Here is a 25,870-nt window from a genome sequence, read left to right as displayed (position 1 = left end):
ACACTAAATTGATGGAAAGAGAGAGCCTTTGTTACACCCCAGGGTTTCTGCTTGACCAATTGCTTGAAGAGTCCTTTGTCTTCCTTGGTAATTGTCTCTTCATTGCTGAGACCCAGCATTCATTGCTTCTGTGACTTATTTTCCAGAGCCGTCTTCAGGCTGCGCTGGATGAGATCAAACAGCAGGAGGAACAAGAAAAGCAGCAGGTAAGGAGACGCTCTGCAGCCCTGCCATTGCCGCCCATCTCATTGCTCGTTGCTTGTTGTCGCGGACAGCCGTGACCAAATCTCCCTGAGTAAAATGGCAGAAAGGGAGGAGTATTGGTGGTGGACGGTGTGGAACAAGCCACCATGTGGGAAAGGTCTGCTGGCTATTTTCCCATGGAGCTGTGGACATTTGAAAGAGTCTCGTGTAGCCCTGGCAAGGGTGAATTCTTGGGGTAGACTGGTTTTTGCTCCCAAGTGTGGGCTGTGTCCCCATGTCCTATGGATCTTGAAGAACTTGTCCACCCTTTCTTTGATCAAGTCATACAGCTCTCTGTCCAGGTGTGAAAGCTTGTCATTTCTGTCTCCACAATACCTTGCATCTCTCCCCTTCTTTCCTCTCACAAGACCACTAGCCTAATTTAGGTCCTTATCACAGCTTTCCTGGACTCTTTCAATGACTTCTTAGTTTATCTCCCTGCCTCACTCCACTCTTCAAGCTACCCTCCACACAGCTGCCAAAATAATCTTCCTCAGCAATGAGTCTGACCATGTCACACCCCTACTCAGGAGTTTGCAGTGGTTCACCATTGTCTCTAGAATAAAATACAGACTCCTCCCTTTGGCACTCTCTTCCTCTTCTCTGCCTTTTGGCATGTTGAGGTTCATTCCAAATTCAACTCAAGTGTCATCACCTACAGCAGGGGGCCTTCACCTTTTTGTGTTGAGGCCCCTTCTCACAATCATGGCTTTAAATGAATCATAAATACTTCGGATTGCAAAGGAAACCAATTCTAATGAAATAAAGATGTAACTTTTTTCCCATCCAAGTTCATGGAACCCCTAACATCTATCCCAGGTAAAGAACCCCTGACCTATAGGAAGCCTTTCTTGAACCCTTTGGTTTTTAGTATTCTCTCCCTTTTATTATATTTATGGATCTGTTTAAATATACTCTTCTCCCCCCGACCTCCCTCCCAGAATGTAAGCTCCTCAGGGGCAGAGTCTGTCCATATCCATAATATTTTGCAGCGTCTTGCACATAGTGCTTAATAAATATTTGTTGGATTAGATTAAAGAAGCCAAGTGCAACAGGGGTTCCAGAGAAGGAAAGAGATTAAGCTCCCTGGAGCAATAGGCATCCTTGGGAGAGCGTCGGCCTTTTCTGGTAGTACTTTCACTCACGAGATTGTTTCCAACCCCAAATGCTAGTAAGACACACTGGCTTCTTGGAGAGAATGGCATTTGGACTGGGCCTGGAAGTCCAGTGGTTTGGAGTAGGGTTTCACTGTAGGAGGAGAGGAGCTGGGGGGTGGCAGTAGCAGTAATATTTGGATGCATCAAGATGGAGGGAAAGTCATTTAGGGATCAGGCAGAATGAGCACAGGGTCATCCATTTTGGCCTGTGTCTGGTGTGTGTGTTGGGGAGTAGTGGGACACAAGGCTGCATGGATAGGTCAGAGTCAGAATATGCATGGCTGTGAATGTCTGACCAAGGAGTTTAGACTGAATTCAGAAGATATTGGAAGCTTCTAAGCAGAGAAGCCACTGATGTGTTGAAATTAGCCAAAGTGTTTCAATCAGATTAGAAGGTGAGGATCTGAAGGTAAAGAGACAAGTTAAGAGGCTGACCTGAACTAGTAGGGCATGGGAATAAGGAAGGTATAGGAGAGCTGGGCAGGCGGCTGTGCAAAAGTGAAGCTCCAGTGTGCCTAGGAAGGGGCTGGCGTCATCTGCAGCGAGAAGAAAGGGGACTAGCTGCGTTGGGGAGGGGAGAGAGCGTTTGTGGTGGCCATCTTGAGAGGGAGGCTTCTGTCATACTGAATCGAGCTGGTCGGCCAGCTTTGTACTTGGGAACTGGAGTGCAGGAAAAGGGACAAGCCTGCACATGGTTTGGGAGCTGTCCTCGTAGAAGTGAGGGAAGGTGAGTACATGGGACAGGAAAGTGATCAAGGACAGACTGTGGAGGAACTCCCCCATTCGGGGAGCCTGGAGTGAAGGACAGCCACAGCTTGGCATTGTAGGGGTCTGGGTGAGTGGAGCTCTCTCGGTACCTCCCTGATACTTGCCACACGTCCACAGCTTTGTGAGGTGATGTTTGCCCTACTTTAATGTCATAGGGTCAGAGTCAGCATTAGGTATAGGGATAATGAAAGAAAATTTTCAACAATCCTCATCTCAAAGGTAATGCTTTTGGTTTCTGTGTTAGTGTGGCATAATGGACAGAGCAGTGGGCTGTGTCTGATGGCTGCCAGTGTGATTCTGGGCAGGTCATTCAGCCTCAGTTTCCTCATCTAGAAAATGGGGATAATTATAGCACCTACCTCACAGGGATGTTGTGAGGCTCAAACAAGCTATTGTGTGTAAAGTGTTTTGCAAACTTTGAAGTATCATATAAATATGACATTATTAGCACTACTGATGAGTTTATATAATCATGTCAAAACATAACATCCATTTAAATCAAATAACCAACACAGAGAAGGAAGGCACTACATTCAGAGTTAGTGGTGAGTCAGACATAGCAAACAGGAACTCCCCCCAGCATTGCAGGGAGCAGTGAGATGCAGTGTAGGCTCCCTAATTGGCTCTTCTCCCCTGGATCGGCATCATGGCTGCCACCATCCCGTCTCCTGTGTTCCTTCCTGGCAGCTTCACTGCTGCCTTTGGGAACTTGCTTTTATGGGCTTTCTGTAATCAAAGACAACATCTCCTCCCTGGGGTTATTGCAGCATTTGGGAGCTGCACTCTTCGGGGGCACCATTTTTATCCCTTGGTGATGAATGAAAGACACATATAAATGCTAAATGATAATTGTTCTTTTTCTTTCCTGCAAGCCTGAGTTCTGCATCTTGTAAGTGCACCTAGATTTACAGAAGAAATGTTTCTTCACCTCTCCCCTTGCAGCTCAGCTCCTTACAGGAACAGCTGGACTCACTCCTGGAGAAGTAAGGGCAGCTTGGCTGTTAGTTCTCCGTAATCTTCATCCTGGCAAGCATCATGCATGCAAACTTTGGGTGTGTCCTCTGGGTTGAGGATAACATGATGTGAAAGTGGAAATGTGACTGCATTCACATCTCACCATGTTTCTGTTGCCTGTCAAATTCATCCTGTTTCTGTTTTTGCGTCACCCCGTCACCCTTTTGCTTTCCTGGAAACCTCAGCACTGATAAGTAGAAGATGCTAGGTGCCAGGCCCTGGCTTGCAGTGAACTCCTGCAATGAGTGGGCTAGCCACACATTTGCCTGGTCATGCAGTCCCTGCTTTGCCACTGGCTTTGACCTCTTACTTTTAGAACTGCTCAGCTTTCTGTTGCTCTGTGGGATCATCAGAGGACTCAGCCATATTGGCCAAAGAGATTTGAGCCGGGAGGCTCTGTAGATGTTTGCATCTGTTTTTGTTCTCTCCGATATAAAGGAGGGTAAGTCATGTACATTGTGCTGGGTGCCAGCTCAGGAAAGAGCAGTGATGAATTTGCAGCAATTTTTGCCTGCTAACACCACTGACCTGGTAGCTTTTAGAAAGCCTATGACTTGGTATCATTGAGGCACAGCACCTAAGGGGCAGTGGGTTTATCTTGGCTTCTGTGGGTCAGAAGGCCAATAAGGAGCTGTTGTCCTTTGGTTGAGCCTACAGAACAAAACCACCTCCAGCAGAGGAAAAGTGTGACTTCTGCCGTTCCTCCCCATCCCCACCTGGGTTTGAAGGTATGCCACTATCTGTTTGTACTTTGTTGAAAATTTCTCAACTAGTGGTTTTTCAAATGGTTTTGGAAATCTTGTGCTGAAGAACGGGACCCCATTCTTTTAGTAGGGGTTGTCCCAGGAAGAGAAAGAATATTTCCTACTGGAAGCTTTTCAGGCACAGAAAGAGGAAACCTTCCAATTAGATTGGAGCCTCAGTAGAAAAAGGAAAGAGCTCTTCTGATGATCTCCTCATGGACCAGGCACTCCTCAAATTAATCAGACAAGATTGGGGATTTGGGGAGTAGATAGAAAAGGGATTTTAAAAGGCAGTTCCAGTTCTACTACTGTCACAGAACATCTTGAGAGGGATTGGGCCTGATTCTTAAACAGACCTCAGAAAAAGAATTTCTCAGGCTCCCATGGGTGTAGGGCAGCAGGGAAGCTGGTCCTTGGATCCTGAACATGCAGACTAGAACCTACCATCACCAGAAGCTTTTCCAGCTTGGCATAGGACCACCTAGCACAGCTGTCAGGAACCTAGAAACTTCTCTACATCATGATGTGATATTGGAGAACAGCCTTCATGGATGTCCTGGCTGAATGAAAGGAAGCAGATTTTACATGGAGGCTGCCCATCATTCTTGTCGACCAGGCTCGCCTCCCCAAGGATGGTTTCTCATTTGCTCTGTCACACTGTCCAGCACCCCTCCTTGTTAGTATAGCTCTGTACTCCTCGTAGTCCCTGCTTTTGTCTTGTCAGAAGTGGAAACCTTGTAAAGTTTTGGAAGGAGAAGAATTCATTTGTACCTAAGTGATATGTGTGTTTTTTTGTCTTTAACTTTAGAGGATATACTCCTTGTACCAAGGTCAGGTGTCCTTTTCATTGTTGCATGGCTGAAGTGCCAATAGGAGACAACACAGGGAGACTCATGGGCTGCCTTTGCTCTCCAAAGGCTCCAGAGAGCTCCCCTGTAAAGAATATTCTTCGATTTTCTGGAACAGAGAAATTTATGTGCAGTACCGAGTTAGGTAGCTTAGCCTTTTGCTTCTGAGAATAGGGCTAGAATACTTTTGGACCTGTTTCAAATATAAGACCTGACCAGAGTCTTATTTTGGTTACTGAGATCTTCAAATCCAGGAAAAATTAGGAAGTCCTAACTAAATCCCATAGTAGCATTCTTCTTCCTCATATCCTTTTGGGGTATGGGCACTTGAGGATCCTTCTGGTGATCAGAGAGCAGGAGTTACATGGTCTGCTGCCGCTGCCTCTCATCATCTCTTTCAATCTATAGGCCTTCATGGCAGGTTTGGAGTAGATAGTGACTGATGCCAACTAAAAGACTAGTATCCCCATGGAGAGATCATCCTAGGGAAGTTCATTAAGGTCAAAGTGTTGTAACCCAGTCACTGCCTTATTGTCTCAGTGCATACCATCCACTTTCAGGGGTCAGGTAGGGTCAGACTGGTTCAGTCTTCTTTAAGGGAAGAGAAAGTGTAACACTGAAATCGCTGTGAGCAAGGCAAAGCCCTTTCTGCAGGTGATGCCCTTTCTGACCAAAGTACTCAAAGGATATGGACAAACAGCTTTCAAAAGAATACTCGCAAATTATCAAAAAACTACATGAAAAAAACATTCAGAATCACTTAATGATAAGAGAAAGGAATTCTGATGTTTCACCCCATATCTATCAAAGTAGCAAAGATGGTTAAAAGAGTGAAAAAGTCAATATGGGAAGGGCTACTAGAAGCCAGACACATATTAAAACATTGTGGGAGATATAGATTGGTTCAGTGATAGTAGAAAACAATTTGGAATTAGGTGTGAAAAAATGTTCTCACCCAACTATGCCACTGTTGGGCGTATGACCCAAGGAAGTCAATGCCAGAGTTCCCATGTATACCAAAATAGTAATAACATTTATAGTAGCAAAAAAAGCAAAACAAAACAAAATGGATGCCCAGAGATTAGGGAGTAGCCGATCAAGCTGGTAGGAATGGAATGCTAGTGCCTGAGGAATTCAAAGAACTTTGCAGGACTCGTGAACTGAGGTAGACAATAATACAGTTTTTCAAAAAACACTAAAAACCAACTGAACTCTGATGAAAAGGCTAAGCTTGTTCCCAAAGCACAGATGATGAAACATTATTTTCCATAAAGAAACTGAGGACTACTGATATGGCATGCTGTATACTCTCTCAGATGTGGGTTGTGTTGGAATTGCATAATTGTTCTTTTGTGTCATGGGGGGGGTGTGGTCTATTGTGAAGTGACTGGTGTAAAAAGAAAAGGCATCAATAAAACTTAAAGAAAAAACTGAAGCCAAAGTTTTGCTTTCTATTTCCTCCTCCAGCATCCATCTTCCCTCTGCTCTAGGCCTCATTTCAGCTTTAGAAAGGAGAGTGGCTCAGTTCATTCTGTAAACACAAATTGCTGTTTACCATGTGGAAACCAGAAATGGGCTATTTCTTTAATCATAACAAAGAATACAAGCTGTGTACCTGCACTTGATTTTGTGCTAGACTCTCTATAGGGTCAGTGAAATGTGTGCTACTTTCCCCATTCTTGGAGACTTGCCTGCTGACAGGGCAGCACAGTTATGCAGTTGAGAAGTGATAAGCAGTAGGTGGACTTTGCCCAGCAGGACTCACCTCATTAAAAGATGCAGGGCCTTAGGGAGCTAGAAGCAACAGGGGGTCTGCACTCAGAGGGGATCCAGAATCTCTATAAGATCTCAACTAAGTCTGTTAGAAATTCTGAGTAATTAAAGTGCTGGAAGGCCTGTACTGGAAAGGACTATGAAATTGAGAGAAGGGTGCTGTGTTTTATGGGGATGTCTCATTCCTTGGAATCTGGGAATGTGACTAAGGACCTGGCGCTGAGTGATTTTAGTCCAAGGTCCCAGTTGCCATCTGCTGTTGTTTGCTGCCACCAGAGTCTCAGAAATGGATAAACAGTCCAACTCAAGAGTCTGGTCTTGGCCTTAGAGACAACTTTTTGCCTCAGTTTCCTCATCTCTAAAATGGAGGTGATAATAGCAACTATCTCACAGGGTTGTTGCGAGGATCAAGGCACATTGGGCTATATAAATGTTAGCTCTTATTTAACCGTGCAGTGCCTAAACACTATGGAAATATATTTTTAAAACAACCTCTAAGCTAAGACCCACCCTACCTAGTTCATCTCCTGACAACCTACTCAGACTCTCAGTTGTCTTCCAGCCTTCACTTCTGTAGAGCTTGACTTCCAGATTGCATTCCTGACTATACCTGATTAGAAATACATGCCAACTTTTTTTTTAAAAAGAAAGTTAAATTTCTTAGTGGCAACTTTTCTGTAGCAGCAAAGATGTAAAAGGTGCCATATTTCTCAACTTCATCATAGCCAGGATTTGTGATCCACAGGAATCTGGCAGTTTGATCTCAAGGGCCAAAAAGAGATCAATCATGGGATGTGAAATAGTAATCCAATAAGATACTGCATGTAAAGTACTTTTAATAATTTAAAGCATTGTATAAATTGAGAAGCAAGGTGGTACAGTGGACAAAGGACTGGATTTGGAGTCACAAGGGCCTGAATTGAGTCCCTCCTTTGCCACTTATTGCCTTGGACAAGTTGCTTAATCTCTTTGGGTCTCAGGTTCCATATCTGTTAAATGAAAGGGTTGAACTACATGATCTCTAAAGTTCCTTCCAACTCTAAATCTGTAATCCTGTGATCTTCAGGAAGCCCAAGGCAGTAAATTGCCTCTGAAGAGGAGGAGCCAGGACCATCCAAAATCCCCAGGCTCAGGAGACAAGAAGCAATAGAGGTAAGTCTACTTTTTTTTTTTTTTTGAAATCCTGAGCAATTTTTCTAGCAGCCATCCTGATCTTTAAAGGTACTAGAGTATCTGTGCTTACAGGCACTCACATTGGTACTAAATGTTGGGTGGGATTTATCTTCCACCATCTTAGGATAATGAAGCTGTGGGGCCAAGACCCACCATGAGTTAACTCTAGCCTGGGAGGCCTAAATGCTATACGTTTCTTGACCTAGATGTCTAGACAGAACCTGAGGCCTACAGCCCACCTTCCCTAGCATTTGGTGTGACCAGCTGGGAAAGCTGCCATCCCTGACCCCAAACTGATGCCCTGGTCAGCCATCACAAGACCTTGGAGTTTGGGCACTTCATTCAACTGGTTCTGTGTCAGACAAACTCCCAAGTCCTACTTCTCTTTTTCTATGTTGCCAAATTGCTGTCAACTGCCATGAAAACCTCATCCCCTTGCTAGGTTCTCCTATCTTTTCAGCCTTATCAACCTGAGCCCTAGCCCTCAACTGCCCCATACCCTCCTTGGTCTTCTTATTTCATCCTGCCTTTTGGAGCCCTCCTTTTTTATAAAAACTCCAATACTTTCTTGATCTCTCCATCTCACACTTTCATTTTTTCCATTTTCTGCCATTGATGGAAATGCGGATCCTCTGGGAGTGGTTGTTTCCCTTGCTATACCCTCTCTAGCAACGGGGTCTCCCCTTACACACTCTCGCACAGGACCAGGGGGAGGAGGAGGAGAAGGCAGCGGCTGCTATTCCCAAGCTATCTCTATGCTGCTATTACTCAGGAACTTCTTTCTCCTTCATAGAGGATTACTCCATCTCTTTCTATCACCTGGTCTAGATCCTTAACATAGTGCTCTGTTGGCCTCTGGTATGTTCTTTCTCCCTCTTCTGAGGAGTTAAGTACGTGGTTCACAGTCTTTATCTCCTTCCCATTCCCTGTTCCTTACTCTTGGCTTCTCAGTCCACCAGTTTCCTCAAGCCCCATAATCTTTTTTTTCAAACCTCCGCCAGGATGATCTAGATTGTCTAGATTCTAGATCTTACCACCCACCCATTCCTTTTGAAATCTTTTAATTATAGCCTTCCTACTCTGCTGCCTTATTCCTAAACTTCCCTTTATTCATCTGTTATCAGTCTTAACCAGTTGAACGGTATGCTGCCATGTACCTTTGAATCCCTTTCCCTCTTATTCTGTGGTGCCTCATGTTTTACAACAGCCACCTTGCCCCAGGATCCCCTTACCATCCTCCTCTGCTCCTCACAGAATCCTGGTCGCTACTCAGGAAAACCACAGATAGTTTACTTATTTGTGGACAGGGTTTTGGGGGGGGTCTTTTTCGGGGGAGGGAGGGTCACTAGGAGTTAACAATGATGTTTGGGGCAGTCCTGCTATTTTTCTGTAATTAGCTGTCATGGTGCCCCCAGTAACTCCTCTAAACCCTCCTCCAGTCCCTTTACACCACAGTTCTCCTTCAGCAGAGCATCTCAATTGAAAATAAATGCCATCCATCAAGACCTTCGTCTCCTCTACTCTGTGCCTCACACCCTATCTCTGTCAGCTTTCCATAATCTACTTCTCTTCAGTTTCTGAGACAGAATGCCCTCTTTTTTTATCAGTGCCAATCCTCGTGTTCTTGTCTTCACTGCCTTCCCCGAACTTTCCCTTTTGATTATTCTCTTCCACCTCTTATCTTCATTCTCTCGTCATCCACTGGCCTCTTCCATACCACTGATAAACATTTCCATGTCTCCACCATCCTTAAAAACCTTTCACTGCCATCCCCACAATTTACCATCCAATATCTTTCCTGCCTTTCACAGACAGATATTTATAAGGAGTCACCTAAACTCATTGTATCTGGGATTTTTTCCACTTTCACCTTCCACTCTGTCGCCTGTAATCTGATGACCCTCTGTACCAATGGCCTGAAACTATTTCCAGTGAAGTTTCAAGTCATCACATAGCTGCTAAGTCCATCAACTTTCTCTCATTCCTCCTTCTCCTTGACCTCTCTGTAGGATTGCATTTGGTCAACCACCCCTTCTGGATTCTCTTTTTCTCCCTTGGCTTCTGTGGCACTACTCAGAAGATGGGTCCTTTGTGTCTTCTGCCTTCTGTCCACTTACCATAATGTTCTTCGAGATCCTCTTCGTTCTGTACTTTCAGTCCTCAAGTGGTCTCGTCGGTCCTGTGGGTTCAGTCACTTTCTCTCTGAGGGTGGCCCCCAAGTCTGTCTCTGCACCCCCAGCCTTGATCCAGAACAGCAGTCCCACCACACCGCCTCCCTGCTGGTGATCTCCAGCTCAGATGTCCCATTGGTTAACTCAGATTCATCATGGCCAAAATTCAGTTTCTTAGTTTCTTCCCCAGTTCTACCCCCTCTTTACCATTCTTCTTGTCACCCACATTCCCAACTTGTTTGTCATCCTCGGCTCTTGCCCTCTCCACTTCCCATTTACAACCAGTTGCCATGTCTTTTCAGGTTTACCACAGCATCTTTCATTTGTTCTGTTCTGTTTGTTTATATTCAATAAATTAAAGGAATTATTAGGGACATAGGAGTTAAGTTGTGTTTGAATGTATTCAAATTAAACATTCCTTTACAAGGGAAAACTATAAAATAAAAAGGGAAAGAGATTGGAAGAAATACTTATTTTAGATATAAATGATAAAGACTTGACATCCAAAGTATAGAAGGAGTTATTAAAAATTCATAAATAGAGGTAATTACCCAGTCTACAGTGGAAAAATTGTCAAAGGATACAAATAGATAATTTTTCAAAAAAAGAAACAGAAATTGTTAATAATTGCTTGAAGAAAAATTCTTTCAAATCAAAGCAATACAAATTAAAACAGCTCTAAGGATACCACATCACACGCATCAGGGGTAAAAGCTCTTTTTAAGCCCCAAAGCACTCTATAAATGCAAACTATTGGCAAAAATAACACTAAACAATAAAACTCAGCTTTTTTTCCCCTCTTACACCCATAAAAGCAGGTGAACCTAATGGGGTTTTTAATGCTGATTACACATACTGTTTTAAGTTTTGTCTTTCAACCACTGTTGTCACAGAAATCATTTTATATTTGATTTTTTTCTAAACAAAATTTGAGATTGTTCAACTCACCTAAATTTTAACTATTGATGATTTTCTGTTCTGTTTCACCTGTACAACATCCCTTTTCAGCTTCCCACAGTAGACAGCCAGCTTGATCTCCACCTTCCCTACCCTGGGTTTTCCATTCTGGAGCTACTTAGATAGAAGCATTCCACTGATAGCACTTAGTTTTCTGGGAAATATTCCAAATGTTAATTTAAAAATAAATCTTGAGTAATATATCATAGCCCCTAAATTTATACTTTATAGGCTTTGAGAAGATCATTGACTTTTGGGCATTCGTTTCTGCTTTTAGATTCCCCCAAAAGTGTTTAGTCATTAGTTACCTCCATGCAGCCCCTTCAACTTAATTTAACTGTTTCAGAATGGGCATCTTTGACCATTTCCCTTATTTGAGAAGCCCCAAACATCCATTCTTTGATTTCAATTGATTGATTCTTGGAAATTTATTTTTCAGATAAAGAAAACCTGCATTTTTTCAGTCTATTGTCTTCACAAAATTTTTCATTAAACCAAGTTTATAATGTGCAGCGGTGGTAAGAAAACTTTTCTTCTTCGAATTGTTGGCTTGCCATGGTTTTTTCCTTGAAATTCTTTCCTTTAAGGCCAGTATTGTTTAATGTTTTCTTTGACTGTTCTTCCCTGTTTACAAATAAAGCAGTTGTATTTGCTGTAACCAAGTTGCAATCCGAGTAAAAGAGATTTCTTTGAGATTCTCACATATTCACCAAGGCTGTTTTACATACTGAAGGTGGTTTGAGAAGTTTTTGTTTCAAATGTATTCTATTCCCTGTTACATGAGATTCCTTCCTTTGAGTCTCAATACTAAAAGTTCAGCTTGATTTTTGGCTAGGCCAAGATTCTAAACAAAGTCATTTAGGTCTGCTCGAGTCATGAAATAAAGATCCAAGGTGGGAAAGGTTTCCTCAAATGATGAGTCATTACCTTGCTGGGCTTCTCTATGGGCAAACATCTGTCCAGTCTGAATTATTCATCAGCTTCACCCTTTTTATTCAAATTCCAAGTTTCCAGTGGTTTGGATATAGACAGTTTCTTTGTTGTTTCTTGTAACTGATGACAGATTTGAATGCTGCACTGTATATTTAGACCTGGAGGTAATTTCTGATAAATTTCTTAAGTCAAAATGGTGAGATGTGCTAGTTGACCTTTTTATTATCTCCGAATCATCAGGAACAGGAAGGCCCAGTCAAGAGAGTAACACAGGAGGTATAGCACAAGTTGGGGGTTGGGGGAGGGGGGTAGCATTTGTGTACTTTCTTACCTGGAGGAACAAAGTCCACCTTGACCTAAGAACAATTTAGATGACTGACAGAAAAGGCAGACGGAGAATTTAGGTACACGATGTTTGAAAAAAATAAAGGAGCAAAACCAGTAAAGATATTTACTCAATGATAGCAGGTACATAAATGACAGGATAGTCTGCTATATTGAGTTTCCTAGCATGACTGAATATGTTGGAACGCTCCCCTGGCCCCCAGCAAGTCTGTGCCAACATTTAGCACATGAACAAGGACTTCACACAGTGCACAGAAAAGTCCAACTAGTGATATCTCATCACCCTCTCCTCCTCCCTCCCTTCCCCTCCACCAAACCATACTTGATTAACATCTCATGTCATGTAACTTAGAAGTGATAGGGAGCCATTGCAGTTTATTGATTGCAGGGAGGGACATAGTTAGATGTGTATTTAGGAAGATTGCCTTGACAGCTGAGGGGAGGGTGGATTGGAGTGGGGAGAAATTTGAAATAGGCATACATCTCACCCCCCAGCAAGCCATTGTACTGGTCCAGGAGTGAGGTGATGAGGCCTGCCCCTCGGTGGGGTGAGGTTAGAGGAGAGAAAGGGGCATAGGTGAGCTGTTAGGAGAATAGACTCGATGGAGCTTGGCAACAGATTGGCCATAAGGGGTGAGGAAAAGTGACGCTGAGGTTGTCACTGGGTAAATGGGGGGGGGGGGTGCCTGTGAGAGTAATGGGAAAGTTAGCAAGGTGGTATGTTTGGAAGGAAGGATAATGAGTTCCATTTGAGACACACTGAGTTTAAGATGTCTACAAAACATCCAGTTTGAGATGTCTAACGACAGTTAGAGATGCAAGTCTGGAGGTTAGGGCAGGATGACCAGATCTGAGAGTCATTACTAGAGAGATAGTAACTGAATCCTCAGAGCTTAGGAGATCACCAAGTGAAATAGTATAGAAGGAGGAGAGGAGAGGGCCCAGGACAGAGGCCTGGGGGAATTCCTCCACCTAGCACGTGTGATATGGATAAAGATCCAGCAGAGGAGGCTGAGAAGGAGCAGTCAGATGGATAGGAGAACTAGGATGGAGAATCATGGAAACCTAGAGGGAAGACAGTGTCACAGGATGTAGAGAGGTCAAAAAGGGTGAAGACTGGAAAAGGCCATTAGATGGGGTGATCACAGAGAGCATTGGGAACTTCAGGGAGCAGCTTCAGGTGAACCATGAGCTCAGAGACCACACTGTCAAGAGTTAAGGACAAGAGGAGAGAAAGTGGAAGCACCTATTGGGCACGCAGGGATCAGGTGAGGTCTTTTGACGATGGAGGAGACACATGGTCATATTTGCCAGCAGTAGAGAAGAAGATATTGAACATGAGGAAGACAATGGGCATGATAGCAGGACTATCTGCTGGAGAAAGCAGGATGGAATGGGATCACTTGTGCACCTGAGTTCAAATCCAGCCTCAGATACTTAGCCCTTCGATAAGGCCCTGGGCATGTCACTTAACCTCTGTCTGCCTTAGTTTCATCAGCTGTAAAATGGGGATAAAAGCACCTACCTCCAAGGGTGGTTGTGAGAATTAAATGAAGTAACATGTAAAAAGTGCTGAGCACAGTGTGGCACATAGGAAGTCCTTAATGTCTCTTCCCCATCTCTTCTTGTGAGACGGTAAAGGAGGAGATAGCGGCAGAAGACATTGGAGTGATGTGAGAAAAGGAGGGGAGAAGTGAAGCTCTTGGCCAGTGACCTCAATTTTTCACCTTGATTTGCTTACCCCAATGCTCCATGTTCTTTAGAAAAACCCTTCTTAAAATGGTGGGAGGTGAACTGTATGAGGGGAGGCTAAATGACCTTTTGTCTCTAGCTTGAGAGGGAGAGAGGTTGGGCTTCTGCAGGATATTCTTTGGCCTCCCAGGCTTCTCGGGCTTGGGTAGAAAGTGTGCTTGGGGGAAGGGGGGGGAGGTGATGAGGCAGAGCTTAAAGGATGCATCAGCAGGAAGGAAGGGATACCAATGGCAGGTTTGGTTTCTCCTTCTGGGGTGGGTAGGTGGGTCCCTCTGGAAGGAACTGGGGTGAGAAATAAAAACTACTTCTATAGGGCAAGGGAAAAGAAAGCCAGCATGTTGTAGGTCTTACTATAATACCCAGAACACAGCAAGTACTGTATAAATGACTCTTCCCTGCCCACCCCCAGCCCCCTCCTCCAGATGGCTTCTGACAGCCTTATCTCTCATCACTCTTTCCCCTCTGCGTTTGAGCCAAACTGGACTGGTCATTGTTCCCCAACTTAGCAATGAATTCATTCCCCATCACCTCCATTTACTTTTGAGAGGCAGCATGCTGTAGTTGATGGGGTATTGGGCTTGGACTCAGGAAGACCTTGATTCAAATCCCACCTTATGTACTTACTGCCTGTGTACGTGTGGGCCTCAGTTTCCTCATCTGTCAAGCTCTAAATCTGTTATCTGTGTTGCTGGGCTTCGTCTGCCTCCTTAGTAGCAGTAACTTTCTTCCAGACTTAGGTCAGCTGCCATCTCCTACAGGAAGCCATTCCAGATTCTCACTTTTCCCCACACTGTGCCCCTCCTCCCAGCTGTTTGTTCTTTCTCTTTCTTTAAATAAACTTCTAGTCGCTGTGTCCATGTTGTCCTCCTGCTCTTCCAGGACTGTGTAAGTGTTTTGTGAACAAGGACAATTTTAGTTTCAATAACTCCAGCACAGGGCCTTGCCCACTTAGGTAGGCCTTTAATAAATGTGGGACTGAGTGTTTTCAAATAATATGGCTCCCATGAAAAGCGCTATGTCACTTAGAGATAGTATAATACTTCAGCTCTCCTATGGTGCCTATCAGAGGATGCTGGGCACAGAGGCAGTGTCCTCTGCTGGTAATTCTGGCCCTCGTCCTTCCTGGTGACAGCTGGGAGAGGAGGTGCCCAAGGGGCAGAGGCTGAGGCCTCGGCAGAAACTGGAAGCAAATCCCTGAGCCTCTCTTCTCCAGAAAAAAAGATGTATGCATGACAGACTTAGTTAAATCTGCAGCACTGTCTTAAGCGGAGATAATCAACAAGCCCTGGTTTGTAGCTTTTGCCACTTTCTGAGGTATAAAAGCTCACACTGAAATCTGAACAGTCAGCTCTTGAGGGCCACCCTGGCCTTAGAGGCAGGTAGCAGCTTTGAATGCCTTTCCTGCTCTTCATCCGGCCCAGGTGGAAGGTCTGTGTTCCCGTGAGCAATCTGTGTTGGTTGTGAATCACTGTCAATTAGCAAACATACATGAAGCATCCAGGTGCCAGGATTGGGGATACAAAGTCAAATGGGACAGTCCTTCCCAAGGAGTTTCGGTTCTAATGGCAGTCTAATTTCATGCACACACAGCCACTGGATATACAAGCTTTAGCTCTGTACTGAGACTCATGTTTGGCTACATGTAGGTACATATGGGTGTGTATATGTGTAAATATGTACAGACAGTAAATCCAGGTTGAACACAGGGTAGGGAAGGAGCGCAGTAGCATCTGAGGCTTCTTGAGCTAGATCCTCAAGGAAGTGAGGGCTGCTCTGAGGCTGGGGGTAGGGGGAACAGGTATGTTCCATGTACACCTTTCATGAAGAAAATGAGCTCCTGCTGCCAGAGAAGTTGCTAGAAGAGAGTCTGTGGACTTCTGTGTGCATTTTTAATATTTTGAAAACTATTTCAATTTAACTAGTTTCCTTGGTAATTCCATGTGTTTTATTTTATGCATTTTAACAATATGATTCTGAGAAAGGGGTCCACAGGCCTCACTAGATTGCTACTTTTAGATTAAGGTGAAAACTCTTTGCTCTAGGCCAAGCTGAGGAGGGCTGGCACCCTCCAGGAGCACTCTTGTGTCAAGAAGAGCAGAGGGCCCTGAGCTGAAGTGAAAGCTACAGGATTGTTCTTGTAATCTCTTTGATCCCTTCTCCCAAATCAAGATCAGCAGGATAAAGCTGTAACTGGGGTGGCACCAAAGCTCTGTCCTAGGGTGCTGAAATTAAGGGGCTAAGAGCCCATGCAGTCCTTAAGAAGATAAAAGCATCTGAGTTTAGCAAGAAGGATTTTTTTAAATAGGAAATTTCCAGATGGTGACCCTCCCCCCAGCACCTTAGGGGAGTCCCACTCCCCTTCTGGCAACGACTACCCCAGAAACAGCCTCCCAGTGTCCCGGGGCTCTGCCCCACAAAGGCCTTATGTCTCGAGATCCAAGTTGTTTTCCACCCCTTTAAATATATCTTAAGTTCAGAAAAATGTCTCCAGCTTGAGGGAAAGTTGGGAGCAATAGAAATGAAAATGTTAGTGACGATAAAGAAAAAAGGGATTTTTGGAAAGATGGAAAAAAGGAACACAAAACTGTCCATTTAACAGAGGAGTCCAAGGCACAAGAAAAGCTGAGCCTCAAGACTCACTTTGGTTTGATAGTGGAGACAACACTCATCTCCCTGGCCCCCGGGGCCTTCGGTGCAGTGGGGTAGGAGGATGAGACTCGAAAGAACCGATCGGTGCTTCTCCGCCCCTTTGGGAAGGAGGAGTGCATGGGAATGAGGTTGCCGGCACCAAGGAGAGTCGTGAGGAAGAGTGGAAGCATACAAGTACAAATTTATTCTTTCCAAAGCAGAATTAGAGAGAAGAGGAAACAGCACCACGGTGAGTGGTGACCCAAGGAAGCCAGTTTGCCCCAGCCCCTCCCCCATCAACCCTCCCCCTCCTCCAGGGAATGGCTCCTGGCCCTGCCACAGCCACTTGTTGTTGTCATAGGGTTGGCCCAAGGAAGGAAGGCTCCGCCACCCCAGGTCAAGACCCGGCATGCCCTTATGAAGATTTGTTTGGCCCAAGTGAGTTCCCAGAGCTGGGCCTCGGCCATTGGTGAAAGGTGCTGGCTCTGCCTGTTGCACACTGCCCTGGTCCTCCGAGGCCTGCCCTTTGCCTGACTGACATCCCTTCGGGGAAGGAGGATGCAATGCCAGCTCTTGGTCTGAGGTGGGCAGAGCCTGTCCATCTCCCTGCCTGTGGACCCACTTCTCCACTGGCCATCCCCAAACCCACCACAGCAAACCCTCCATCAGTCCTAACTTATCACCAGCCAACTCGTGCCCCCTATAGCTACACGAACCCCACAAATGAAAAGACCTTCTCTAGGCTGCTAGCAACACCCTCACCCAACCACTTGTATACATGACAAGAAATTCACCAATATCAAACCGAATACACAACAGATGCTTTGACAACACCCAGCTCATTTCAAGGATCCCCAGGGCTCATTTACCCCAACACTCTGCTAACAGCACCACACCTGTCTCGGGTATGCCCACAGAGGCTTAGTGATCCCCCACTCTGCTTCTGTAGTCCACACACCTGCTATAGCCAAGTCCCCATCCCCACCTGCCAGGCTGGCTCACTCTCTGTTGGAGGCGGGTGCCTGTGGTCTTGGACCTGGGGGAGCCTTCCACAGTGTTCCTAGTGAAAAACTTGGGAAAGCATAGCTATCCTAACAATAAGCAAGTTCCCCCATTTCAATCCAATAGCTCCTCAGGCCCCCAGGAAGACCCTCAGCTCACCCTGTCTGATCCCCCTGGCACCTTTTGACAATTTGTGCCCTATTTGTGGCCAGTGCCAAGTTTCCCTGGCTTTGTGGTGTGACCTTGTGCCAGGACGTCTGAGGTCTGGGCATTTGATGGCACCAAACAACTATGATGGTGGCCACTGGGCCTCCCACACCCAGCTTGCTACCCCACCTTCACTGCAGCAGATGCAGACATTCTCTTCGTCTCCTAGCCACCAACCTGTCTTACGGCCACCCAAAGGGGAAGACAGCCTCTGCTTCTTTTGGGAGGCCAAGCAAGGCCTTGTAAGGAGAAGGGGCTGAAGGCTCAGCTATGTTGCCTTGCCTAGGAGTTGGAGGGGACGGGGAGAAGCAGAATCCATGGTCACTGTAGCCAAGACCTTCAGTTCCCTCTCTGGTACACTTGGGGAGCCAGGACAGGTCAGAACTTTGATTTGGTCTGAGGCCCTGGAACCAGTCCCAGGGGTAACTAAGGGACTTTGGCCACAGGCCCCAGAGACTGGGTCCCACAATGGCCTGCGGCAAACCTGGACAAAATCCCCCTGAGGGAACAGCTCGGGATGTGGTCACTTCTCCCCACCCAGCCAAAGGCTGGCCCTGACAGAGCAAGGCAGAACATGAGTGCTTCCCAAGGTATCGAATTTAATGTGTGCGTGAGGCCAGGAGAACACTGATGCACAGAGCAGTGATACATGGGCCTAATGCTATGGAGGGAGGGGATGCTGTCCAATATAAAGCTTGGGTCAGAGGCCCAGAGCCCCCAGCCTACTCAGGCCTGCCTCTGGGGCATGTGCCATGCCCATGCCATGTGCCCAGGGAGCTTAGTTCAGCTGGCATTAGAAGAGAATCAAACAAGGATCTATGCACAGGAAAGCCCTTCTGGCATCTCAGGATGCTCTGGAAAAGCAGTTGAACCTCTGAGGCCACAATGGGTGCCCCTGCTGGGCTGTGGGCATCTGAGTGGCTGCCTGCCTCACCCTGGGAGGGGGGATAGAAGGAGCCCCAGGGAAGCACTGGGTCCAGTCACAATGTCCCTGAAATGGCTTCTTCCTCCAAAAAGTCTTTAGAGGCCAGGCTGGCAGGCTGGCATGGGGGTCACCTTTCTAACTATTGCCCTAAGGAGGTGGCAGGGACAAAGCCCTTTCGAAGATCTGGCCTGCTGCTGCCACCCCTGATCCTACAGGAGAAACTAGTGGGCAAATCTCCAGGACTTGTGGGGGCCAGAGGAAAGCAAGCAGCTGTCCTCAGCTAGGTTTCCCAGGGCATTGCTGACCAATCACCCAGGACGCTGAGGCCTTGAGGAAATAGAAGGGGGAGGGAACATACATTAGTGTTGCTTCCGTTTTCCCAAATGTGGCCCAAATGTTAGGTGGTGTTAGGAGCCAGCAAAAGTCAGGGCTCCCTTCCCTCCCAAAGGCGGAAGGAGCCCCCGGCTTTAGAGAGCACTCTACCTCCCATCATCTGGGAGTGCCCAGAAGGAGCATGTGGCCACCAGCGTGGCACTGAAGAGTTAGTGGAACAAGGAAGTCTAGTCTGAAAGCCTGACTAGGGCACCATCCTACGAAGTGAGGGGGCAGGAAGGGTGGGATAGAGGAAGGAAGGTGTTCCAGGCAGCAAACCATCAATGCTGAGCAGCATTCTGCATCAGACTGTCTGGGGAGGGCATGGGGTTGTGTCCACGTGGACCTGGAGCTGGGCAGGTGCTGGGCCACCCACCTCCTGTGGTCTAAAGGGAAGGTAGGAACAGAACAAGCCCTGTCCATAGCCCCGAAGTACCACCTTACTGGGGAGAGGAAGCCGGCTGCTAGCTTGAGGATCAGTAGGCTCCTTTGCTGGCTCCCCTTGTCTCCCCCTCAACCCCCTCCAGCTTCTCCCACCTCAAGTCCCTGCTGCTGCCTGAAGCCTTCAAATCCAGTGGGGGATGAGTAAATGGGAAGGACTAGTGGTGACAGGATGGGCCTGGCTGGGGCAGGGATGGGGGCTTCTGGCCAGAGCCCGGAGAGGGATCCAGAATATGGGATGAACGTTGGGACACATCAGGAAGCCAGTAGAGTGTTGGCAGGCATGTCTGGGCTTCGGACATTAGGGAATGCATGGCGTAGTTTCTCCATGATGTCCTCCAAGCACAGGCTGACATCCTGGCTTTTCTGCCCCACGTCATCTAGAGTGGAGAGGGGAAGCAGCCAGCTTACGCACCAGGTACCAAAAAAATGGATGGAGGCTTTTCAACCCAGCCAGGCTAGGCCTGAGCCCCCGGCAAAAGGACGTGGCCCGGAGAGGGAGGAGCAGCTTACCTGCAGCCTCAGTGTCCGGGGTGGTATGCTCCTTCTCCCGGGCATGACTGCCCTCTGACTGCTGCGGGGAAGAAGTCAGCGAGGAGCCCCCAGACCCATTGCCTTCTGATTCAGGGGGTGGCTATGAAAAGGGCGGAGGAAGTGACACTGCTGTCCCTCTTTGCTGGGCACTGTCACTAGCTGCCAATTCCACCTTCTTTTAGCATCCTATCTCCTTTGGGACACATCAGGCCAGGAATGTTGTCCCTACACTGTCTTAGGATTTCAATGAAAGAGCACTACTATGTGCCAGTCACTGACTTTGATGCTGGGAATACAGACAGGAGAAAAGCAGCTGCCCTCCAGTGTGTGGCATTATTTTAGACCTTAGTTCAGCACCTCCCCCTGACTGGATGCTCTCTACACCTCCATGCCAGCCAATTCCTGGAGGAGACCAAAAGTTAAGTCACACTGGGCAGAACACCACATTTCTAAGCACCAGCCCCACAGCCCACGGCTTTTGGCAGTTTGTGGGCAATTGCTAACCTACAGCACATAGATTCCCATGGGCCCCTAAGCATTTGTTGTTAATGGACGATGGGGCCTCCATGCCAGACTGGATCAGATAGAACATTAAGGGGTGCAGTCAGGTTCCAGTGGGGGGCCGTTCAGCCTTAGGGCATTTCAGCTGCTTCAGAGGGGTTCTCTGCCACTAGGCCAGGGCATCCTCACCTGTAGCAGCAGCTCCCTTAGGCGCAGCAGCTGGGACTCCAGCTGCCTGTTGTGGTCCTCCAGAATCTGCATGCGTGTTTCCAGGCGGCTCTTGTGCTGCCGAAGAAGCCTAGCTTCAGCCAAGAGCTCCTCGTTGCGGGGGTCCTGGGCCGCATCGGGGGGCCCCTCAGCAGCCTCCTCGTGCTGCCACTTCAGGCGTCGTAGCTCCCCTTGGAGGATCCTGCCAGAGACATGCGGCCTAAGGTCCAAGGCCCAAGCAGGGACCTTGGCTGAGGAGCCAGGTGGCACCTGAGTCCCATGCCAGCTGCCCAGGCCAGGCTGGGAGGTCTGCCATGGAGAGGAGCTTGGGTCAGGCTTGTCCAAGGTGCAGGCCCCCCTCCCCTGCTTCTTGTTGACTGTATTTGCACATCTAGAACACAGCAATCCTCGCCCTTCCCCCAACCTCAGTAGGATGAAAGCCCACATTTTACAGAACAAATGCCTCCTGACTTTCCGGCACCACTTTTGGACCATAAACGCTATGCATAGAAATGCAGCCCATTTGCAAACCAGTGAGCCATTTGGAGGGTGATTATAGCCCTTCTCTCTACCCTCATCTGGCCTTCACGAGTCTGAACCTCGGTGCTTGGTCAGCAGGGAGAGGGAGACTCCCACTGGCAGGGCTGTCCAGCTGGCACACACATTATCTGTCGGTCACAGTGGAGGGCCTGGCTTTGGGCCTGCTCCCATCCCGGCCCCAGTTCCAATAATCTACCTATTGGCATATACAGCCTGATTCCTGTCTTCTTCCCAGATGACCCAAGCTGACATCCTCTCTTAAAGGCCTCATCTCCAGGGACTCCAGTGACCCTAGCGTAGGCCTCACTGCTGCTCCTCAGTCTATATTGGGACCCTCTTGTCAGCCTGTCTCAGCCCCAAGCACACACCCACCGGTTCTCATCCTCCAGGTGGGCCAGGATCTTCTCCAGCTCTCCCTTGTCATCGGCGACCATGGTGTTGTGGGCTTGCTGCCCAAAGTTTGGCTCCCGGTCTGTAATGGGGCTGGAGTGCCTCAGCAAATACTGATCTTCATCTCTGCCATGGCACAGGGGACAAGGAAGCAGAAGGCATCATCTACTAGGCAGGGAAATGCCTGATGGAGGGCTCCTGGCTGACAGCTCTCCTCGGGGGTCAGGGGAGCCCTTACTATAGTCACATAGGAAGAGAGGAGGTTCTATGTATCCAGGCTTTGCCAGGAGAGGAGGGCTGATGTGGGTGTGGGAATCCTAGAGCTGAGGACTGGGGAAAAGGCTTGGCTCTTGGGACTCCTGGGTTCTCCCTGTAGTTCACTGGATGGTCATGAGCATGACGCCTTCCTTTCCTGTGCCTTCCTTCCCCCTCTGTAAGGTGGCTGTGATACTTTGTTTGCAGTCCAAGTCAGACTGACCCTGGACCTGAGATTGCTTTTCCTCATGGGACCCCTCTGGGCAGGAGTCAATATCGGATATTCCCACAGACTGGCGGGGGGGGCACCGGGGTCTTTGGGAGAAACTTTCTAAGATCAGGTGTTTCCATTCCTCTGCACGAGAATCCTTCCCTTCTCCAGAAATGGGCCTGGAAGAACAGAAGCCTAGAAAGCCTAGAACAGGAGGCCACTGGGACCACAGGCAGAGTGCTGTGGAGGGAAGTGGTGAAGATGGGAGAACAGGGAGATGCTCCTGAGCTCAACCATGCTCCTCACTTGACATCATACTTAAAAGGGGGGCCTTGCCCACCCAAGGCCCACCTCTCCCAAGGGTGAAGGCAGGAAGTCCCTAGGACATGCTGTCTATGGGGACTCACATGCTGTCATCAGGGGACAGGCTATCATTAAAGAAGGAACAGTTCTGACTTTCCATCTCAGCGAGCCTGGGGCAAAGAAGCAGAAACAGAAGTAAGGCACAAGAAGGGGTCGCCTTCTCCCAAGAACCCAGCCTTCACAACAGAGTTTGGATTCCATGCTTCCCCTGACTAGCTGGTCTTAATTCACCCAGGAATGAGACCTGGTATTTTCTCACTAGGGCTTACTCCATTGTTAGGACAAAGCTCTCCCACGTTATGGGGTGAGCCAGGGTATGGGCCTATGTGAGGCCTTGTCTGGCTAGATCCACCTTCCCTAGTTTCCTTATACGTTCCCCCTCCATTCTCCTCCCCCCCCCCCCCCTGGGCTGGTGGTGCCCACTCTGGTACCTGCTGGCAAAGTGTTCGATGCGGGAGTGTGTATCTGAGTGTGGTAACATCGGGGAGGAGGCAGGCCTGGGAGAAGGCAGCCAGAAGTCAGCACCTGGATGCCTCTCTTTATCCCGGTCCCCTGCCCCCAAACCACTTCCTTCCCATGGCCAGGACATAGTCCCAGTACCCTCCCAGAATACTCCCTGAGTTAGTACAATGGGGTCCACTGTCCCTGGGGGCCAGGAAGGCCACCCTGCCTTAGCTCCAATGGCCCTTGGGGCTCAGGAAACAGGTACTCACGGTTCACTGTAGTCAGCCTCCAATACAGACTGCACAGGCAGGTATCCTCTCTGAGGGTGTTTGCTGAAATAATGCTTGGACCGGAATTTGTTTTTCAGTGTTGTTGCAAAATCCCTCACATTCTCACTCGAAGTAGTCTGGAGAGAGACAGAACTGAAGGCGCCTCAGAGCAGCCAATAAGGGACCATGGGCTTATGGAGAACATTCAGTAGCCCAAAGCCATACATATGTGTACAGATCAAGCCAAGCTTTTCAAAACTCCAACATGTCTCTCTGGGGCTGAGGAATCAAACTAGAATTTAACTGTACATTTGCTAAGGCTCCATGCTGGGATGACTTGGAGGAAGGGAAGGCAAAGAGAGGACGGTCTAATGAGCAACTTGCCCAAAAGGAGCATGGGAGTTCCCAGAGAGGAAACTGGTAGCTCCATAATGCTGAGACTCTGAGGATGGTTTGAAGGAGACTGAGACTGCCCTTGCAGGGAAGGCAGAACTCCCAACTCATATTGCTTCTGTTTTCAGTGCCAAGAAGAATGCCCTTTGGAATGGAAAGAGGAGAACACAAGTGGCCAATGAGAAGTTCATCCCCAAGGTAAGGAAGGAGGAGACAAATGAGAGGGAGCCTGACTGTTCTTGATGATTCCAGATCATCCACCCATCTGAGCTCCATCATCAGCTCCCAAAAGAATGGCTAGAATATGAGATGGCTGAGCCTGGCAGCCAGCAGTGGTAGCTCTGTTTGAGGGAGCAAGGAAAAGGGGAGAGAGATAGAGATACCACAAGCCTGAAGAAGGAGGGAGAGAATGGAATTGGCAAACTCTAGGCCAGGGAAACTCCTAGACCAGACCATGGCAGAGATGGTTAGTGACCATCTAGAAAAGAAAGTGGTGATTGCCAAGTGCCAGCACCAGCCTTCCTTGGCAGGAGATGAAAGGAAGGGAATGTGGTAGATGTAGTTCATCCAGATTTTTGGAGAGCTCCTAAAGAGACATGGAAAGATATGGACTAGATGGCAATCCAGTTGGTTGGGTTCAGAACTGGTTAGATGGCTGGACTCTAAGTATAATCACCAATGGTTTGATGTCATCTTGGCAGGAGGTCTCCAGTGGAGGACTCCAGGGATCTATGTTTGGGCTCATGATGTTTGATTTCTGTCAGTGACTTAGATAAAAGTATACATGATGACATCACCTTGGATGACAGTCAGACTCCTAAATGAGCCTTCGGGCGGCTGTTGCTCACTTGTTCTGCCTCTCTGTGACCCCTTTCGGGGTTTTCTTGGCAAACATACTGGAGCAGTGGGGTTTTCTTGGCAAACATACTGGAGCAGTTTCTCATTTCCTTCCCCAGCCCATTTTTTATCAATGAACAAACTGAGATAAACAGGGCAAAGTGAGTCACCCAGGGGCGCTCAACTAGTGTCTGAAGTCAGATTTGAACTCACAAAGTGAGTCACCCAGGGGCGCTCAACTAGTGTCTGAAGTCAGATTTGAACTCACAACCTGGTGCTCTATGCACTATGGCACCACCCAGCTGCCCTGTCGAGAGCATTGGGCTAAATGGAACAAAATAGAAGTCAATAAGGGCAAATGGAAATCCTTGCACTTCAGCTAAAAACCAATCCCCAAGCACAGGATGGGAGTGGCCGGGCCAGATAGCAGCTTGTGTGAAAAGGATCTGAAGGTTCTAGAGAGGACCATGAACCAGCGCTGCCCTGGGATGGCAAAGCTGCCAGGAGCAAGGCACCCTCCACTCTTCCCCTGCCCGAGCAAACCAGGTTTGCAAAGGCCACTGAAGAGGGTCCAGTGGATGGCAGCCAAGATGGGGAAGGGTTCAACGGAGAACGGAGAGAAAGGCTGTCCTGTCAAAGGTGATCAGCCTTGCTCCTTCTGTTTGGCCCCAAAGGGTAGAATGAGGGGAGCCATGGGGGGAAGTGGTAAAGAGGCAGATTTTGAAATTTCTTAGCAATGACAGCTGTCCCAGGGTGCAGTGGGCTGCCTTGGGAAGGAGAGGAATCTTCAAGTAGAGCCTGGATGACTTGTCCAGGACGTTGGGGAGAGAGGTAGCTCAGGGGGCTGAGGGCCTCCTTTCAGCTCAGAAATTCTGCAGTTCAGAGAATCCATAGGAAAAGAAAGGCATGAAGGAAGCTGAAGGAAAAGGGGAGCTGCGTATGTGTATGTATGTGCACGCGTGTGTGTGGGTGCACGTGTGCATGTGTGTGGGTGCACATATGTGTGTACATGTGTGCATGAGCATGAGTCAGAGTGAGGGGAGAAGCAGTTGGATGCCCAGAACAGAGAGAGAAGTTCATTGAAATTCTGTCGATGGGACCAGAGGCAGTGCCAAGTTTGGGCTATGAAGAGTTTCAGCCGAAAACCAAATGCACCCTGGGGCCCACGCAGCCAGTGGGGCTCTGAAAGGAACTGAGGTCGAAGCGGACCTGGCTGTGCTCAGTTCTGTGCAGGCTGAGCATGCTGGGCAGTGATGGTAGCACCAGGGCTTCCCCCCTTACCGGTGTGTAATACTCCATGATGGGGTAATGGAGCTTGTTTCCTTTACTGGCCCTGCCTGTCAGGAAGCAAGTCTGGCAGATGTCCACGTTGAACTGCTTAAGACTCCGGTACCTTGGGGGAAAGGAGGATGACAAGAGGGCTGTAATGAACCTGGGCCTGCCCCTTGGAGAAGAGCCTCCCAAAGGCTTCAAT

The 25,870-nt window shown here is 47.8% G+C and overlaps 2 protein-coding genes across 11 annotated transcripts in view; one reads left to right on the top strand and one right to left on the bottom strand.

Annotated features, from left to right (window-relative positions):
* The window catches only part of TAF7L (TATA-box binding protein associated factor 7 like), a 28,451-nt gene extending 16,935 nt beyond the window's left edge, over positions 1–11,516 (top strand). The window contains exons 11-14 of one of the 6 annotated variants that reach the window (XR_011971107.1): positions 147–206; positions 3,111–3,151; positions 7,613–7,698; positions 11,287–11,516. Coding sequence is in view for 4 of the 6 variants with exons in the window: in XM_072626415.1 (XP_072482516.1) it covers positions 147–206; positions 7,613–7,696 (144 nt within the window). In the remaining 2 variants the exon portion in view is untranslated. Of the gene's footprint in view, positions 1–146; positions 207–3,040; positions 3,156–7,612; positions 7,703–11,286 lie in introns of those variants that run through there. The other 5 variants (XR_011971108.1, XM_072626415.1, XM_072626418.1 and 2 more) reach the window with 5 other exon arrangements.
* Positions 11,517–16,687: 5,171 nt separating this feature from the next.
* DRP2 (dystrophin related protein 2) overlaps positions 16,688–25,870 on the bottom strand; it is a 52,027-nt gene continuing 42,844 nt past the window's right edge. For 3 of the 5 annotated variants that reach the window (XM_072626411.1, XM_072626406.1, XM_072626408.1), the window contains 8 exons: positions 25,678–25,789; positions 23,167–23,303; positions 22,885–22,950; positions 22,498–22,563; positions 21,607–21,750; positions 20,677–20,896; positions 19,966–20,086; positions 19,609–19,832 (listed from right to left, as the gene is read on the bottom strand). In XM_072626411.1, the coding sequence (XP_072482512.1) occupies positions 19,708–19,832; positions 19,966–20,086; positions 20,677–20,896; positions 21,607–21,750; positions 22,498–22,563; positions 22,885–22,950; positions 23,167–23,303; positions 25,678–25,789 (991 nt within the window). In that variant the 3' untranslated portion in view covers positions 19,609–19,707. Of the gene's footprint in view, positions 19,833–19,965; positions 20,087–20,676; positions 20,897–21,606; positions 21,751–22,497; positions 22,564–22,884; positions 22,951–23,166; positions 23,304–25,677; positions 25,790–25,870 lie in introns of all 5 variants that reach the window. The other 2 variants (XM_072626409.1, XM_072626410.1) reach the window with 2 other exon arrangements.

This window comes from Notamacropus eugenii, chromosome X, assembly GCF_028372415.1.
Source record: "Notamacropus eugenii isolate mMacEug1 chromosome X, mMacEug1.pri_v2, whole genome shotgun sequence".
Lineage (NCBI taxonomy): Eukaryota > Metazoa > Chordata > Mammalia > Diprotodontia > Macropodidae > Notamacropus > Notamacropus eugenii.
The sequence above is the reverse complement of the archived record's forward strand: the minus strand, read 5'-3'. Positions and strand labels throughout refer to the sequence as shown.